This window comes from Oncorhynchus clarkii, chromosome 12 (genome assembly GCF_045791955.1).
Source record: "Oncorhynchus clarkii lewisi isolate Uvic-CL-2024 chromosome 12, UVic_Ocla_1.0, whole genome shotgun sequence".
Lineage (NCBI taxonomy): Eukaryota > Metazoa > Chordata > Actinopteri > Salmoniformes > Salmonidae > Oncorhynchus > Oncorhynchus clarkii.
Window position 1 is genome coordinate 47,645,894 of NC_092158.1, and position 20,319 is coordinate 47,666,212.

Here is a 20,319-nt window from a genome sequence, read left to right on the forward strand (position 1 = left end):
GGGGATTATAGCAGTAGGGCTGTGGCGGTCACAACATTTTGTCAGCTGGTGATTGTCAAGCAAGTAACTACAGGTCTCACAGTAATTGACCGTTAATTAACATAAACACATTTAGCATCTGCTGGCTTCCAGACATAGCCTATAAGCCACTGATGCAGACCTTTGGAACATCTACATTTAAAAAAAGTTTCATAAATCCATGTAATATAGCCTACACCTTCACAATAAATCCATTATAAATCCAGCCACCCTAGTCATTGACTGTTCTCTCTGCTACCGCACTGCAAGCGGTACCGGAGCGCCAAGTCTAGGTCCAAAAGGCTTAACAGCTTCTACCCCCAAGCCATAAGACTCCTGAACAGCTAATCAAAGGTCTACCCAGACCCCTCTTTTACGCTGCTGCTACTCTCCGTTTATCATCTATGCATGGTCACTTTAACTCTACCTACATGTACATGTTAACTCAAGTACCTCGACTAACCTGTGTACCCGCACATTGACTCTGTACCGGTACACCCTCGTTATTGTTATTTTACAGCTGCTGTTTAAATATTTGTTACTCCTATTTTTATTTTTTTTATTTTTACTTATCTATTTTTACTTAACATGTTTTTCTTAACTTCTTAAAGCATTGTTGGTTAAGGGCTTGTATAAGTAAACATTTCACTGTAAGGTCTACATCATTTACTTTAGACAGGTCTAAACAAACATGGTATGAAGAAAATAGCATGTTCTGAGTTGTCCTTATGTTCGGCCCTGATCTGGCTACGCAACATGGCTGTGGGCTACACTAGCTCATTTAGCAGACAAGATTTACTTCTAATTCCTGTGGCATTACTTTATATTGTTTAATACTAAGAATAATACAATTGAACATACGAAGAATCGGCACCTCCTGGCATATTCCATAAGGGAATAGTTTACAGAAAACTGATGGGATTTTAAATAGAGGCCATAAAAACTATTTTCTCACGCAATGGCATAGCTTATTGAAATGTTATGCAACATGGGCTTATGAGAACACTCATTTCATTCCATGCATCAACCAGCTATGAGGAGCTGGCTCTCACTGAGCAACTGATGATCCTATTCTGCTCAAACTCTGAATGCCAGGGCTCTCATGAAGTGCTTTCCATTGCATTTGCATTGACGTCAGAGGGATTAGAGGGAAAATAGAACGCTGATTCCAGGCCATTAGCAAGTTTGGTACGCTAGTAATGACCATCAGCGGCATCAGAGCACAGTTTTGGAGAAGCGTAGTTAGCGTGACTCGACGGTCACGACTAGTGACTGCTGGTGTGGCGGTAATATGGTTACTGTAACAGCCCTAGACTGGGAGACTGGCGCCGGTTTGCCTTCCAATTTATCGCTGCCCAGCCGCTGTGGTTTCAATCAGGTGGGAAGGCCGGGAATGCAGGGACTGATTGTGTGCTGTACGCCATCCCTTCCTCTCTCCACATACACACACGCAGTCTAATTCACTGATACACACACGCTTTCTTATTGACTCGCATATACACAGATGCACACACACACGCACACACACAGTTATATGTGTCTGTAACACAGATACACACACACACACCCTCTCTCTCACTCCTTTCTCATGGCCCTGTGAAATACCACCCAGCTCTTCAATCTGGCCTGATGAATACGGCCAAGGGATGCAGACTGTCTCATTGTCCCTCCTGCACCAGACCAAACTCTGTCAGCCCCACAGGCAGATTCATTTACAGTTTTTATATATTCCTAGGGATTTAAAGTATTGTTAGGTTTAAGCTCTTTGTGTATGAGAAGTGTAATTATCTAGTGGACGGCAGTAGACTGTAGGAATGCGTACTCCACATAACTCAAGGCCTCGCCTGATAAGAAGATCTGTGAAAGGTACGGTGGAGTACAAAGGTTCTGGACTCGAGCTGGGACACAATACCACCAACATGAGCAACCGACTCAGTTCCTTCATCCTAGACATGGAAGGGGGCATGATCGGAAAGGGGGTGGGGGTCTAGTCGGAAGTTAGAAATATGTGCTTGTGATCTATATGGGGCTTTTGCAGCTGCAACACCTAGTGTGGTGAATACATTTAGTCTGAGCATTTCTCTGCGTCCGTCTGGTTTACTGTACAAGAAATTAGAACCTAACAGAGTACATCTTGCTGCTCGACAGGAATTCTCTGAGGATACCATATGTACAATTTCCTTCCGTTGTGCCCTGTGAACAAGGAACGTAACCCCAAAACTATGTCCAGGGGAGCTGCACATTCACCCAAAAAAAACACAGAGCTGCACAGCAAAAGGCTGAAAGGAAAAAAGGAGTGCCTCTGGCTGGTAAGGTGGGTAACACTGCAGCATATCTTGAGTACAGGTTAGCGTGCCCACTGCTCTAATCCCACTGCTCTAACCTGCATGTCTCATTCAACCCTAATCTCTCCTCCCCTTTAACAATTGTCTATCTATAACAATAACATCTGAAAATACAACTGGGATTCCACTCTCCTTTAAAAAAGGAAAATGAAAAAAGGGAAACCAGTGGTATGTTGATTTTGGCATAATGTTCCTCCCATCTCATTAAACAACCAATCGACAGGGGCGGCAAACAAACTAAATGAAGAGTAATGGCTTCCAGAGAGAGATCTCTCATTTCAATTGATCTTGTTCATTTCAAATATGACTCATGCCTCTGAACAACTCAGTTGAAGCACAACTCATGGGCAAGGAACATCCATCTGCATTTTTCAATATTTATCATCATCTTCAAAGTGTGATGTTAAAATGGTTTCGGTGTCAGAAAGCACACAGTGTGAATTTATGCAGTATTTATCCTGAATAACAGATTGTATGCCTCCCTTTTTAGTTGCCAAATAGTGTACTTAGTATTCAGGTGCACCACTTAGTGAGAGAGCTTCATCCTGTTAGTGGGAAATGAGTAGATTGTCACCCAAGTCAATGAAAGCACGTTTTATTGATGGTAATGATGTGGCAGGGTTATAAAATAATTCTGAGCAATGGTATGCAACGCCATTGACCTAAAACATTTGTTACTGTTAAAGACAAAGGCAAGGAGATTGGACAGTTTTGCAATTCAAATCAAATATAATATATTGTCACGTACACAGTTTACGCAGGCATAAAAGGTACAGCAAAATGCATGTGTGCTAGCTTCCTCCACAATGCTGTACAATAATCAATAATAAAAACAGTCAAATCAAAAATAGCAAGTAATAGGAGATGTAGAATGCATAGTAATATCCTGATATGTACACAATAGGCTAATGAATGTGCTAAGTCAAGTATGAAGTAAGTAGTGTCTTGGGTAGCGCAGCTGAATATAATATAATAAAACACTAGTGTTGACTGTGTGTGTGTGTGTGTGTGTGTGTGTGTGTTCTAAGGGTTGGAGAGTCAGTGCAAATAGATCAGCAATCAGATAAAAGGAGAATGGATGTGGGGCAGGTTCACTTGACCTGATTAAAGATAGTACAGTACAATTTTTTTTGAAAACAGCACAGGACTGTTCAAAATACACATTCAATGGGATCCCCCTCGACAGAAAACAGAGGGAATTTCCCATTAAAATTATTGACTGAAATGAGTTCCAAAGGTATTGTCCAGAGACAGAGCAATCCTCTCTCTCCCTCCATGTCAACCCCAAACCCACTCATCCTAAAATAACCTTCTATGAACCCATCAATTGCGGGGCATTATCACCATTACTCAGTAAGAACTGCCAAATACATCATTTTAGGCACACTAATGAAACCCATTTTGGGATTTACATAAATTATCTCTGATTAACCCGTGAACATGAATTCAAATTAGCTCGGGGCACGTCACTGTGGAGGTCAAAGAACTGATAGATGGTCGGAGCCAACCGAAATCTAACCCCAGAAAAATGACACCCTATTTCCTATGAAGTGGACTACATAGGGAATATGGCGCTATTTGGGACGCGCCCAGAGGGACCCCCTTCATCTAGATGGGTAGGGCGAGGTCAATCAAAATCGTTTTTTTCTATGCCCGATTCCAAACAACACAGGTTAATGTTATGAATAATTAGTGAGATGCTATTTTGGACATGGTTGTTGTTTGGTTAGTAAAAGGTCTAGTTTTGTGCCTCGTACCAACAACAAAAAAAGCTGATTAATAGATGCACACACACAATCATGCACAAACACACACACAACTAATACAAAAATACACCCACCCAAACAAGTAAAACAAACCCGTCCTCCAAAAACAATTCCGCTGTATTCGAAAAAAGTGTTACAACCTGATCGAAATTTTATTGAGCCGAGCCAGTCGTTAGACAGTGAATCATCTCCCTATCTTTAGAGCCCAGTGTCTCTCCATGTTGTGCAACAGCCACAAGACCCCGTCTAAAGCTGTAAATAGTACTGCGGCCAGACCAGTGTGTGTCCTGGTGCTCTCAGGGCTCAATCTCACACTTCCCTGATGAGAGCCCTTCATGACTCTGTCTAGGTAGGGAGAGATACTGTATCACTGCATGCCCACTCACAAAACAAGGCTGGAATTGGTTTAGAGCGCCACTCATTTGGGTAATTTCAAGCCGTGTTATATATGCACTAGAGAAGTGTACAGGTGCATTCTTAGAAAAAAAGTTTTACACCTGGAACCAAAAAGGGTTCTTCAAAGGGTTCTCTTATGGGGACAGTAAAATAACCCATTTATTTCTAAGTGTAGATGCATGGAAATCACTACTATACATGTGGAAGTCACATTTATATTGAGTCTCATTATACTGAGTCTTATTATATCGAAACTTTATACTGTAGTTCATAAAATAGTAAGATGTTTACTCCAATCACTCCAGAACAGGATATAAGGCTACATTTGTCTAGTGCAACACAATTGTGCCAAGTGCAAAATATTATAATCTTGCAATTTGACTTATTTTTATACTTTTCTCCAACAATGTGTGATTAAATGATACATACATGAGCATAAATAGTTTCCTGTTTTTCTTAATTATTAGTTTATAATGGACATTGTAAGAGCAAAGTCTCAAATTAAATCACACTGCAAGATAATCATTTTTGCACTTTGCACCATTATTTTGCTCTATGAAAATGTCACCCTTATAGTACAACACGGACGCAGTGCGGTGTCACGTTGCATGCTTCCTTAGCTCCTAAGAACTGTACTCAGATCAGCTTTTACACCTGCTGGAGTCTCACAGTGTCAAGATTGCGTTATGCACTACCCCTCCCCCGCTACACAGTATCAGCTCACCTGCACCGAGGCGGTGGGCCGTGGTTCATGGGGGTCACAGCCGCAGCTGCCGGCACCATCTGATCCCCCCTGCGCTCCTGCTGGGACCACAATGGCGTACCATGACTCAGCTTGGCCTATCGGAAAGCACATGTGAAGTGGGCCCGAACGTGACAAGCCTATAGCTTATGCTATGTGATGTAATGTCATCAGTGGCGGTCGGTGCAACACAGCCTACATCGTTGTCACCATATTAGCTAAACTCAACATAGCTACTACAACTAAAGCATTAGTAAACCCACAATCCAAATGTACAATCAAGCAGTACAGTGTACAGCACGTAGTTTAGCAGTTACACCGGAGGCAATACTTTTATAAAACCAAAAGCTTACCTTGACTTGGAAGAGTTGGAGTGGTGAAGAGCCTTAGCCAGCTAGCTAACATAAATAGCATTCCTCTCGGAGTCAAATTGTTGAGTAGTCTAAAATTGGCTGCATTAACACAGTTAAAAATGCTGTCAGTATTTTTCAGTGACGACACGTTTGTGATATCAATCTTACGTTTACACACAGGTATTAGGAGACACAGATAGCTAATTAGCACAGGAAGTCTTGCATCTGTTTTCCGTAAACATGCACTATAACATGGAGATATAGCCATGTGGGAACACTAATCCTATAAAGGTGTGTATCAATTTAACCTTTTTTATCATTATTTCTTACTGAAATGAAAGATGAGTTCCGTACGCTTCGAAACCGTAGCGTAAGCTATGCGTGTTAATGTTCAGACCGAGAGTCGGGGCTCTTAACTGTCATGCCTGCTCCCGCTCTCCCACCCTGGCGCTCGAGGGCGCCAGGCTGCCCAGCATTGCGCACTCCTGCCACCATCATTACGCACACCAGCTTCCCTTGTCACACGCATTAGGGATTCATTGGACTCAATCACCGGTGTTATTACCTCCCCTATATCTGTCTGTTCCCCAGCTCTGTTCCCTGCTTCAGCATTAATTATCGTGTCGTTGAGTTACCCGCATCTGATGCTGTTCCTGTCCTGTTCCATGTCTGTGCAAAATGAAAGGTTCACTCTCTGTACCTGCTTTGGTTTTTACACTGCGTTGGTTTTTACACTTAACAAAACTCACCCGTACAGAAGAAGCCTTTGTCTTAGGTGTAATGTAATGGAACTGAGAGTCATGATCAACGGCTAGCTGTAGCTTATGCTTTCAGTACTAGATTCATTCTCTGACGCTTTGATTGGATGGACAACATGTCAGTTCATGCTGCAAGAGCTCTGATAGGTTGGAGGACATCCTCCAGATGTCATCATAATTACTGTGTAAGTTTATGGAAGGTGGTAAGAACCATGCACCTCCTAGGTTTTGTATTGAAGTCAATGTACCCAAAGGAGGACTACACCATGGCGCTACCCTACAGATTGCTGTTGAGGCTACTGTAGACTTTCATAGCAGAACAGTGTTTTAATCAGTTATTTGGTGACGAGAATATATTTAGCATAGTTTTATCTAAAAAAGGATAACTTTTCTAATGTTTAACCATTTTTTTTTTATTCTGAAATTCACTGAGTGGGATGGTCCTCCCCAGTGCTTGACTTGGACTGAAATAGGTGTTGGTACTCATTTTGGGTGCCGGTAATGTACATACTTAGGTGCAGGAGGTCCACATTACTTTTGATCTAATATTGTATAAGAGGAACAGGACCTCAAGCAGTAGGACATTTGAGGTGCTGGTCCTTAGCTCCAGTAAGCTCCTGCCCAAGTCAAGCACTAGTCCTCCCCTTCCTCCTCTGAGGAACCTCCACTGAATGCCATGTTGTTTGTGTGTGTGTGTGTGTGTGTGTGTGTGTGTGTGTGTGTGTGTGTGTGTGTGTGTGTGTGTGTGTGTGTGTGTGTGTGTGTGTGTGTGTGTGTGTGTGTGTGTTGATTGTCTTCTCAAGTGCAGATGAAAAGCAAGAGGTGATGGTTTGGGAATGTATTTTATCTGTCATTTGAAATAACAGTAGACAGTATATAAATACAGTCTAAAACACTGGGTGTATGATTTGTATTCTAATGATTATAATTACATGTGTGACTCCACAGACAGCTGTATGAAAGGTTATGTTTCAGTGCAAGTCCATTCCTTTAATGACCATGACAGTAGAGCTGATAACATAAACCTATTGGTGTCCAGGGAGTCTTTATGGTAATCCCCTTAAACATCCCACAGGCCCACACACTGACAGGTAGAACTATGTAGTGTAGTGTAGTGAACTATACATCAAGGAGAGACACACACACACCGTTGATGTGTATCGAACTATACAGCATATGCACAAACGTGTACTGTATACTGAGCTATGCAGCAGACACACAGACACACACACATAGAACACACACACCTCTGCACTGAACTACTTAATTGAATCATGAATAAAAGATGGTTTAATCCGCGTCACACCCAATTTATTTAACATAAATCTTTATTTTATGCTCACTTTATTTGCAAGGGTTAGGCAAATTGCAACCAGCTGCTCAGTATTTCAGGTAGTATTTGATATTAACGTTATCTTTAATAAGGGACCAATAACGCAGTGGGTTCCAGACAACCAACAATTGTAGGCCACATTTTCTTGCTCTTTAAAGATGCTGTCATAAATATGATGCAGTTTAAGAAATGAGGGGCTTCACTTCTCACTGTCATTTTGGGGCCAGTGAACATACATGTATGCAACGGTTTGAAAACATGGATTTCATGTCGGAAAGCAGGCACCAGACATGTACAGCATAAACGCCACGCTAAAACACGTGGCCCTTCAAGCCTATAGAATGTTGAAATCTAAAAATGGCACAAACTGTTTACCAAAAACAGGGTGATATCAACTAAGCTCAGCCTCCTATATCTCAGACATACGGATTTCGCTCGGGATTCAATAAATACACAGCTCCAGATACAACACTGTGATAGAAAATAAACTGGAGAGACAAACATATTTTTTGAGGAAAATGCAGCAACAAGTGCTTTTAGAATGGCTCAGGAGCATGGTCAGATACAAATCACATCTGTGGCCTTGCAATAAAGGGTGTTTGTTCATTTCCCAGGTGAGTCATAGCAAATATGTGATATAGCGGTGCTCCGAGGCCCCCAGCTAGCCATTCAGCATCACACAGATAAGGAGCGTGGCCCTGAGAACCACCATAGAGAACATAGATGGGGCCTTAGAAAGTGAGTCTTACATTCTAAGGCAATAATACTTTCAGTGAACATGACAACGGTTGACCTTGTGGGTTATAAAGCTGTGAGGGTAACCGTGTCCACTTTCACTGTTAACTTTTTATCAAGCTTGTAAGGTGCATCCAAAGCACGACTGCAAATAATATCTAGGATTTGTTACAGCTCCACAGAGACAATAGATTGATGATGATGTATCTCCCTATTATCATTGTCATGTTATCAGATTTGACAATTGCACAGAAGATGAATGGCAACAAAAGACTAACTTGGAGGGACAAGGCAAAATTGAGAAAATTGATTCTGTTGTATAGGGAGGAGATATTGGACTTGAAGCTGCCCACACATGTTAGAACAAACATTTCTAAACCTTGTTTCTCTAAAAGAGCTTCAGTCTTCCATGGGAATTGTCCAATTAAGATAAGAGGCCGACAAGACAGGAGACTTTGAAAACACGGGTCTGCTTTTGTTCAGTCTCCCGTCACAAAGTTCCTTTGGATGCAATTGTAGAGAGAAAAAAGAACATTTGAGGATAAAGCAGTAAAAGGAGGAGTTGGCGATAAGTGCACAATATGTCTTATCTCCAAGTTTCAGGTTTGTAATGCTTGTTACTTTCAACATATGTACAGGTACTATCCGACATAATGTCATGTTTGTGTCGATTTGAATAATGAATGCTCTAGGTTAGAAATGTCTGAAAATGAACCATGCGTCAACATTGCAATGTTGCACAACCACAATATTTTGCCTTACAATATGAATTGGACTAAAATGTATCACATTATTTATATTAAGCATAATTTCCTCATCTCACTTTAATTGGAATAAGGAGATGATTATCACAATTTTCAATTACAATTCATGCTTTCCACTTGTAAAGAGGAGTGCACATGACAAGGACAGCTGGAGTGTACTTGATTGGTAGCGCTTATATATATATATATATATATATATATATATATATATATATATGTAACCACTAGTAGAGATTATGTGAGAAGCTGACCTATCAAGTCGATTGATTAAGGCATAATGATGTCATATGTCATCTTTAAACATTCATTCACTTGGTTGATATTTTACTAACATTATAAAAGTAACTAGAGACAATGGCCTGTGTTTAACCTTTAACATTTATTATTTTAGGACAGTTAACATTGCGTTATTTTCGTCCCAACCGTCTCTCCTGTAATTTCTCCCAGGCTAACACTCAAGATTAGCTAGCATGAAACCTATGCTGTCCTTTAGTCGCTAGATGGGTTAAGAAAATGACAAACACTACATGACCAAAGGTATGTGGATATTCCAAAATCATGGGTATTAATATGGAGTTGGTCCCCCCTTTGCTGCTTGAACAACCTCCACTCTTCTGTGAAGGGTTTCCACTAGATGTTGGAACATTGCTGCAGGGACTTGCTTTCATTCTGCCACAAAAGCATTTGTGAGGTCGGGCACTGATGTTGGGTGAAAGGCCTGGCTCACATTCAGCGTTCCAATTAATCCCAAAGATGTTCGATGGGATTGAGGTCAGGGCTCTGTGCAAGCCAGTCAAGTTCTTCCCCACCGTTTTGACAAACCAGTTCTGTATTGACCTCGCTTTGTGCACGGGGGCATTGCCATGCTGAAACAGAAAATGGCCTTCCCCAAACTGTTGCCATAAAGTTGAAAGCACAGAATCATATAGAATGTAATCGTATGCTGTAGCTTTAAGATTTCCCTTCACTGGAACTAAGGGGCCTAGCCCGAACAATGAAAAACAGCAAAATACCAATATTTCTCATCCACCAAACTTTACAGTTGGCACTATGCATTCGGGGAGGTAGTGTTCTCCTGGCATCTGCCAAACCAAGATTAGTCCGTCGGATTGACAGATGGTGAAACGTGATTCATCACTCGAGAGAACATGCTCCTGACAAACAATTACTGTGCTGATGTTTCTTCCACAGGCAGTTTGGAACGCGGTAGTGAGTGTTGCAACCGAGGACAGATGATTTTTACGCACTACGTGCTTCAGCACTCGGCAGTCCCATTCTGTGAGCTTGTGTGGCCTATCACCTCCGAGACGTTTCCGCTTCACCATAACAGCACTCACAGTTGACCGGTGCAGCTCTAGCAGGGCAGATATTTAACAAACTGACTTGTTGGAAAAGTGGCATCCTATGACGGTGCCAAGTTGAATGTCACTGAGCGCTTCAGTTAGGCCCTTCTACCGCCGATGTTTGTCTATGGAGATTGCATGGCGGTGTGCTCGATTTTATACACCTGTCAGTAATGGGTGTAGCTGAAATAGCGAAATCCACTCATTCGAAGGGGTGTACAAATACACACCTACTCATTCAAGGGTTTTTCTTTATTTCTACTATTTTCTACATTGTAGAATAAATGTGTCAAGTGCAGTGTATAGTTGCTCCTCATTACACACCACAGACCAGCAAATATTTTTGTATGACCTCTTATACACTATATTAGGTCCAGTCTTTGGAACTTTGGTTTACATAGATATGGCTATTATATTGTGATCACTACATCCTATGGATTTGGATACTGATTTAAAGCAAATATCTGCAGCGTTAGTAAAAATGTGATCAATACATGTTTTTGATTTCATTCCTGTGCTGTTTGTAACTACCCTGGTAGATTGACTGACAACCTGATCCAATTTGCAGGCACTGGTTACAGTTTGAAGTTTTTTCCTGAGTGGGCAGCTTGATGATAGCCAGTCAATATTTAAATCACCCAGAAAATATACTTCTCTGTTGATATCACATACATTATGAAGCATTTCACCCATATTATCCAGATACTGACTGTTAGCACTTGATGGTCTAGAGCAGCTTCCCACAAGAATGGGCTTTAGGTGAGGCAGATGAATCTGTAGCCATATTACTTCAACAGTACTTAACATTAGATTGTCTAAGCTTTACAGGAATGTGGTTCTGAATATAGACCGCAACATCACCTCCGTTGGAATTTCTGTATCAAAGTTATTATCTAAGTGAGTTTCAGAGAAAGTTTGAATATGAATGTCATCTGTTACAAGCAAGTTGTTGACTTCATGGACCTTGTTTTTCAGGCTACATATGTTAATATGGGCAATTTTTTTGCATTTTTCTGGAATGCTTGATAGGCTTCTCAGTAAAACATAAAAAACTATCAGAGGTAGATTACTCATGTTATTTACATTGGAGCTGATAGTTCAAGGTGAGCTGCATAAAGTGGTCTTCCTACTATAGCACACCGCCTTAGAGCTAACAGTGTAACTCTGGTTTATAGGCTCATGATTACTGCTTACAATAGCTGTAGGATAAACAGATGTATTCAGTGCAATTAGGGGTACATAAATTAAATTACTTACGTTGTGTTTGCCAATGCCCCTAAAATCATGACTCATTGTCAGCATTATGACGACTCATTGTCACAATGGTAGGGATTAACTGAGCTGGTCTTGGATCATTTACCAGTCATTGTTTCAACGCAGCCATGAGTCCAGGAGCCAAGATGATTTGGATGGAATCCTTCATTCCTGTAGAGGATCTCCTTTTTCCAGAAGGTTTCAAAGTTATCAAAAAAAGTGACTCCAGCAGAGCTAGAGTAGTCTTTTAGCCAGATGTGTAATACCAGCAGTCTGCTGAATCTTTCACACCCGCAACCTTTTTAATGCTAAAATCAGTTCTTTAAAGTCCATTGTTAATGTTCTGAGCTAGCCCTCCTGATCGTTTGAACCTGAATGGACTACGACAGCGTCAGTATCTATGGTAGAACAGTCAGAAGCAGCCTTATGTCCTGTACTCATGCTTCTGGGTAGCACAGGGTTTTTGCCTTGGGAACTGAGATGTTTCTCATCATAGAGCTGCCTATGATGACAGCTGGTGATGTTGAATGAGCCAGTCTCTCAGGCAGCCTCACAGTCAGGTGAGGCTGGGAGGTCCGAGGATCTGAACCCGAGGTAGAAGTCACCGGAGAGGGAGACAGAGCCAAGGACAAAGACGCAGGTACCTCCGGATACGGTCTTGATTGGGAAGCCACCACGGACAAAGGCGCCGGAACCTCTGGATCCAGGGCGGCAAAGCTGTTTCTGGTCTGTGTCAGTTACGGGCTCAACATCTCCATGGAGATGCCCGTTGCCAGAGGACAACTTCTTCAACGTACCTCCATGGCTCGTTGGTTGAGTCGAGACCAGTTCCATTCTCCAGGGAAGGGGGAGACCCCTTCGGAGATGGAACCCTGCCTAGCACCGGCCCGCCTGCTGTGGAGAGCCGAAACGGAGCAATATTTCCACCAGACCAGAGCGGCATCCGGCTACTGGGATGGAAGAAAAAGTAGGTGGCCGTGGCTTCTCCAGTAGCTTATGTAGGTTTGCTATTTGCTTGCTAAGAGTAGCTACTTCGCTCCTGTAGTCCTCCGCAAGGAACCATTATCTACATTGAAAGTCAACACTGTTCACATTGTCCTGGAACAAAGCAAAGTAAACGCAGCTCCTGGAAACGTTCAATTAGCGGCCTCCATTTGAGGCTGCCAAGCAAACTAGGCTAGCTGGGCTTTCGCGTCTCTGGACAGTGGAATCTGGCAGGATCCTCGACAGATGCAGCGCTCATAGCAATTTAGCCCAGCAGAGCCGCAGGATTCAAAATAAAATAAAAGTATATAAAAACACTGTCAGCTTTTAAAAAGAGGTCTTTAGTTCAGGTTTCAGCGTTTGACAGGTTTCAGCTTCGGCATTTGACAGCGTTCAACAACAAACATACGTTTTTGTTTATACATGAGTCCAGATTTTCCAGACTTTTGATGTCTTCACTATAATTCTACAATGTAGAAATAGTCTAAATAAAGAAATACCCTGGAATGACTAGGTGTCCAAACTTTTGACTAGTACTGTACTTTTGTATATTTGCACACACTGTACATAGATTTTTCTATTTTTATTTTGTGTTACTGACTGTACTTTTGTTTATGTGTAACTCTGTGTTGTTGTTTTTGTCGCACTGCTTTGGGGTGGCAGGTAGCCTAGTGGTTAGAGCGTTGGACTAATAACCGAAAGGTTGCAAGATCAAATCCCAGAGCTGACAAGGTAAAAATCTGTGTCTAGGCCGTCATTGTAAATAAGAATTTGTTCTTAACTGACTTGCCTAGTTAAATAAAGGTAAAATAAAAATACAAATCTTGGCCAGGTTGCAGTTGTAAATGAGAACTTGTTCCCAACTGGTTAAATAAAAGGTTAAATTAAAATAAATATTTAATGTTTCAAACCTTTACTTACACTGCACAAAACCACTACTTGATTGTTACTCTATGAAACATGGTGGGACTGGGCAATTTGTTACAGGGAGCTCGTACTCCGCATTAGGAACGTTCTGACTTCCCTACGTCCTTCTGTGTCATCTGAGAAAAGTGGGCATGTTACTTAAGTCCCAGTACACCCATATTTTACAACCAAGATATTTGATATAGCTTTGAGATACAGGGCGCGTGCATTGGCCATTGTGATTGCATAGGCTAATTTGTGTCCACTTATTATTAGCCCCAAATAAATGTGCTTATGATATTAGCGCACAAAGATGCTTGGAAATGAATTTCTTTAGAACCCCCAAAAATAACAGAAAATATAACAATAGTCTAACTGTCAACCAAAAATCCATGACAATCACTGGATTAGGTTGCACATAAAAATATGCTGAATCATAAAATGAAAAGATGAAATAACTTATTTATTGAATACCATCTCAGCAGTCTATTACACTTTTCAATTAAACATTGAATGAAAATGTTATATACATATGAGTGACTGTACAATTTTTGGGGGGGTGCAACCAAATCATGAGCTGGTGCAACCAAAGGAAAATGTTAGTGGCCCCACTGCCACTAAAGGAAAATGTCAGCCTGGAGGCTTTGGCTGTGTTCAAATTCTTCATAGCCTACTGTGAACTCAAAGTATATACAATGCTCAAAAAAATAAAGGGAACACTTAAACAACACAATGTAACTCCAAGTCAATCACACTTCTGTGAAATCAAACTGTCCACTTAGGAAGCAACACTGATTGACAATACATTTCAAATGCTGTTGTGCAAATGGAATAGACAACAGGTGGAAATAATAGGCAATTAGCAAGACACCCCCAATAAAGGAGTGGTTCTGCAGGTGGGGACCACAGACCACTTCTCAGTTCCTATGCTTCCTGGCTGATGTTTTGGTAACTTTTGAATGCTGGCGGTGCTTTCACTCTAGTGGTAGCATGAGACGGAGTCTACAACCCACACAAGTGGCTCAGGTAGTACAGCTCATCCAGGATGGGACATCAATGCGAGCTGTGGCAATAAGGTTTGCTGTGTCTGTCAGCGTAGTGTCCAGAGCATGGAGGCGCTACCAGGAGACAGGCCAGTACATCAGGAGACGTGGAGGAGGCCATAGGAGGGCAACAACCCAGCAGCAGGACCGCTACCTCCGCCTTTGTGCAAGGAGGAGCAGGAGGAGCACTGCCAGAGCCCTGCAAAATGACCTCCAGCAGGCCACAAATGTGTGCTCAAACGGTCAGAAACAGACCCCATGAGGGTGGAGGGTGGTATGAGGGCCTATGATGAAAATTACAGGCCTCATCTTTTTAAGTGGGAGAACTTGCACAATTGGTTGCTGACTAAATACTTTTTTGCCCCACTGTATATATAAATATATAAAAATCATCCGATTAATCGGTTTCGGCTTTTTTGGTCCTCCAATAATCGGTATCTGCGTTGAAAAAACATAATCGGTCGACCTCTAGGGGTGCGTCACTTGAGTGGGTTGAGTCACTGACGTGATCTTCCTGTCCGGGTTGGCGCCCCCCTCGTGGGATCTTTGTGGGCTATACTCGGCTTTATCTCAGGGTAGTTAGTTGGTGGTTTGAAGATATCCCTCTAGTAGTGTGGGGGCTGTGCTTTGGCAATGTGGGTGGGGTTATATCCTGCCTGGTTGGCCCTGTCTGGGGGTATCGTCGGACGGGGCCACAGTGTCTCCCGATCTCTCCTGTATTTATGCTGCAATAGTTTGTGTCGGGGGGTTGGGTCAGTCTTATATCTGGAGTATTTCTCCAGTCTTATCCGGTGTCCTGTGTGATTTTAAGTATGATCCCTCTAACTCACTCTCTTTCGCTCTTCTCTTGGAGGACCTGAGCCCTAAGACCATGCCTCAGGACTACCTGGCCTGATGACTCCTTGCTGTCCCCAGTCCACCTGGTCATGCTGCTGCTCCAGTTTCAACTGTTCTGCCTGCGGCTATGGGACCCTGACCTGTTCACCGAACGTTCTGCCTTGTCCAGGACCTGCTGTTTTCAACTTTCTCTCTCTCTCTCCACTTGCTGTCTCTAACTCTAAATGATCTGCTATGAAAAGACAACTGACATTTACTCCTGAGGTGCTGACCTGTTGCAACCTCTACAACCACTGTGACTATTATTATTTGACCCTGCTGGTCATCTGTGAACATTTGAAAATCTTGGCCATGTACTGATATAATCTCCATCCGGCATAGCCAGAAGAGGACTGGCCACCCCTCAGAGCCTGGTTCCTCTCTAGGTTTCTTCCTAGGTTCCTGCCATTCTAGGGAGTTTTTCCTAGCCACCGTATTTCTACATCTGCATTGCTTGCTGTTTGGGATTTTAGGCTGGATTTCTGTATAGCACTTTGTGACATTGGCTGATGTAAAAAGGGCTTTAAAAATAAATTTGATTGATTGATTGAAGCTGGTAGAGAGAATGCCAAACGTGTGCAAAGCTGTCATCAAGGCAAAGGGTGGCTACTGAAGAATCTCAAATATAAAATACATTTTGATTTGTTAAACATTTTTTGGTTATTACATGATTCCATATGTGTTATTTCATAGTTTTGATGTCCTCACTATTATTCTACAATGTAGAAAAAAGTTAAAATAAAGAAAAACCCTTGAATGAGCAAACTTTTGACTGGTTCTGTATATAAAGAACTGATGGTTATATTCAGTTCTGTGCATGTCTCAGAAGCCACGACGACACCAAATTCACACATAGATTTTAAGTGAATGACTGACCTTTGCTGTATGCCCATGTGTAGGTCTGACTGACTGTGGAACTCTTGGCCATCTTCTGCCCTCCTCTCTGGGCCCCTTGCAGTCCGAGAGCAGCACCACTCTGCCCCTCCTTCCCTGGGCGCACGTAATTGGGCAGGGCCTTGTAGAACCAGGCTCCAGAGCGCTTCCACACCTGGAAAACACATACAGAAGGGCTGTCATCAGTTTTGAGGACAAATATGTGCGTTCATAAAGGTCAAGTAGTACTTCTTCCGTTTTAATACAGTTTCCAGGATACCGAACATGGCCCAAGTTTACAAAGAGCGAGGCTCAACCTCACAGACAAACATTGAAAATGTGCAATTTGCATATATTAGACTTAAAAAATGACAGCGGCACAGAAGTCAAGAATTTTATGAGCGAGCAGCTCTTGCTTTTCCACGAATACCCAAGAGGAAAATAACTATAATTTCAAAGACTCAGATTGGGAGTTTAGACATTGCTATTAGACCAGAGGCCACAACCATCATGTCTGGAGATGCACTGACAAACAGTCTCCCCACTGCGCACAGATGTCAGTTCAACGTCTAGTTTTGCTGTACATTTGAGTTGTAAACTAACATGAATTCAATGTCAAACTAATAAAAGATTTCACCCTTTAGGTAAAAAGTTGGGTGAAAAAAATACAATAGGTTGATAATTTTTTGCAAATCCAGTCAGTTTTCCATGTTGATTCAACTTCATCATATTGAATTCTTTGTTGTTGAAATGATGTGGAAACAAAGTTGATTCAACCAGTTTTTGCCCAGTGGGTCCTGACATTAACATGCTAACAGACTGGTGGTGGGCACTGTGCTCACCACCTTTCAGTGCTGTGGGCACCGCCACCGTGCCACTAATGGACAGCAGGCACTAAAATGTCAGGGCTGATAGCAGCTGCTCCAGAGTTTGCAAATGCCACCTCCCAGCCATACCTTGGCCGCACTGGTAGCCGGGAACAACCACATAACCAGCCCTTTTTTTCAAATGGCCGCAGCCATTTTCCTTAACTCTGCCGGCCAACTGCATTATCACATTTTTGTGTCCGCAAGCAAGCTCCCCGAAACCCCTGAACATCAGCAACAGGAGTTTGGCATTCCAAAAATGTTCCTCCTCTGGCTTCCACAGTTTTTCGTGTGAGTCTATCACATACACTGAGTATACAAAACATGACTTCGACTGACCAGGTGAATCCAGGTGAAAGCTATGATCCCTTATTGATGTCACTTGTTAAATCCACTTCAAATCAGTGTAGATGAAGGGGAGTAGACAGGTTAAAGAAGTATTTTAAAGCCTTAAGACAATTGAGACATGAATTGTGTATGTATGCCATTCAGAGGGTCAATTGGCAAGACAACAGCTTTAAGTGCCTTTGAACGGGGAATGGTAGTAGGTGTCAGGTGCACCGGTTTGTGCCAAGAACGCTGCTGGGTTTTTCAAGCTCACAGACTCCCGAGTGTATCGAGAATGGTCCACCACCCAAAGGACATCTAGCCAACTTGACAGAACTTTGGGAAGCACGCCCCAATGAGTCCACGCCCCAACGAATTGATGCTGTTCTGAGGGCAAAAGGTGGGGTGCAACTCAATATTAGGAAGGTGTTCCTAATGTTTGGTATACTGAGTGTATTTCTCACCATTAAATTTGAGGAATCCACTTTGCAGTCATTTAGTGAGCCAGGAAAGTGCAAGAGAATGAGAAGTAGGATTGACTCGCTGGCATTTTCACAGGGTAGTAATGATAGTATAGTGCCTGGTTTCAGCCTGTATCTATGGAATTACTGCCCATGCAGTACATACAGGGGCCCAGCAGGAACACTCTTGAACGAAATCCATACCTTCGTGTTCTAATGCGGTAAATAACCACTTTAGGGCCTATGGGCATATATGTAATCGGAAATATTGACTTCTGCCAGTTGGAAAGCAACCAGCTCCGCTGACACACCATTTTCACTGTAGATCACAGGAACTCTGACATCAGAGTGACAAAGCTGAGAAAATGTCAATTGTCTCTCTATAAAATGTTCTGATAGGTGAAATTAAATGAGAAAAACAAATAGACTGAACCCTACACAATGGACTGACGCATAGGTTACATGAAAAGTAGCAGGGATGTCTTGGGCCAATAGAAAGTCACTGTATGAAAGCTAATGTATATACACAAAAGCGGTCCTATGAACATGCCAGAAAACAAAACCAATTGAAACATGTCACATTTAAATGCAAAAATCCCACAGGTGCATTATTTTCCTGTCTTTATGACAGACAAGACAGAGATTCATTGCATTGACCTCTTTACTTATTTACCTCTTTAATTATTTGTCATGGCCAGGGGAGGAAGCATGACACAAATGTAAAAGCTGCCAGGCGCCATTTTCCTCATTATTTAATCACAGTAGTAATTTCAAAGTTTAAACTGTCATTCACCCCTTGCACAGGGTACAACCGATGTAAAACAGTACAGTGAAATTCTTACTTTCTGCGCTCTTTCCCAACAATGCAGTGATAATAAAAGTTTAGTTAATAATCGAAAATCTAATTTAAAAACCAAGAACTGTGATGTGAATTTTAAGAAACATGAGAATACAAGTACATACAGGCATTTTAGTAGTCATTACGGTGAAGGAAGAGCATGTCAATGCTGTTATTGATATGCCTAAGGAGGTACAAGATGCTTTCAGAGGTAGGGCCGAACACAGTGGTCTGTCTACTGGGGAATCACAACTGTCACTTCAAGAACAACATGAAAGGGCAAAAGGTTGTGCAGCAACATTCTTCACATCAGGTCCGATAACATGGGCCTTCATTATCTCTGCTGCCATGTTAATGGGGCTTTAATCTAGTTTAACAAGCACGGCATATGTCCACCCTGCATTGCTGGCTAATAGGGCTGTCCCAGACTAAACAAAATAATGGTAGACTATTGGTCAAAATTAAATGTGTATTTTTCCATATAGACACACCCTATGTGTTTTAATAAAATCAACTATATGTAGGCTACTGAGCTTGACTGATGCTTTAAGCACACTGTGATTAAATAATTACAGAGATCAAGATCGCCTAACCAGAAGAAAAATAACCTGTTCCCAACCTTCTTCCTCCCGCTGCTGCTGGCCTTTGCAGATTCTGCTGTTACGCTCCTAATAGGCTACACCAGAGGTCGGAAACCGTGTTCATTTGGAGTACCAGTTTCTTACTATTTATACCGTACCAGTTATGATTTTTATATGCACATATAGTGGAAAAGTTTCATTTAATTTATAATAATATTGACATATCTCAAAATCATTATCATGTGGTTAATCAAAATTTTTAAAAAGTAACTTCTATTGCTAACCATGTTAAATAGGCCTATTTTATGATGTTTCCACCAGAACAGAGCATGACATTTTTTCCCCCCTTTCACAAAATATGCTATGTTGAGGAACTATTGTCCTTCTCAATGGATCTAGAAACACTCTGTTTCCTTACTGTTTGAGGTGAAGAAAAAATGTATTTGAGAAGTTCCACAATATTGGTGATTTAAAACAATCAGAAATACTATCAGATCCCTAAATGGAAATATTTAAAGGCCTACATTTGCGCACAGGCCAAGTGGCCTAGGCATACTTTTATCTATAAGCTGGTGCAACATTGACGGGAGCGCTACAAACAAACGACAATGAATAAATTGACAACTCCTAAATCCAATTTAAAAAACAAAACTTGTTCCACACAAGTGTAGCCTAGGTTGTGCGGTCCGCAATGGTAAAATACTGTAATAATAACATTGAATGCATTAACAGAAATGAGCATAACCAAACAAAAGTT

General features: G+C 41.8%; 1 protein-coding gene across 1 annotated transcript in view; it reads right to left on the reverse strand.

Annotated features, from left to right (window-relative positions):
- The window catches only part of LOC139420759 (double C2-like domain-containing protein beta), a 306,643-nt gene that overhangs the window by 228,123 nt on the left and 58,201 nt on the right, over positions 1 to 20,319 (reverse strand). Inside the window, 1 exon segment of the mRNA XM_071170967.1 lies at positions 16,493 to 16,664. Within this exon segment, the coding sequence (XP_071027068.1) occupies positions 16,493 to 16,664 (172 nt within the window).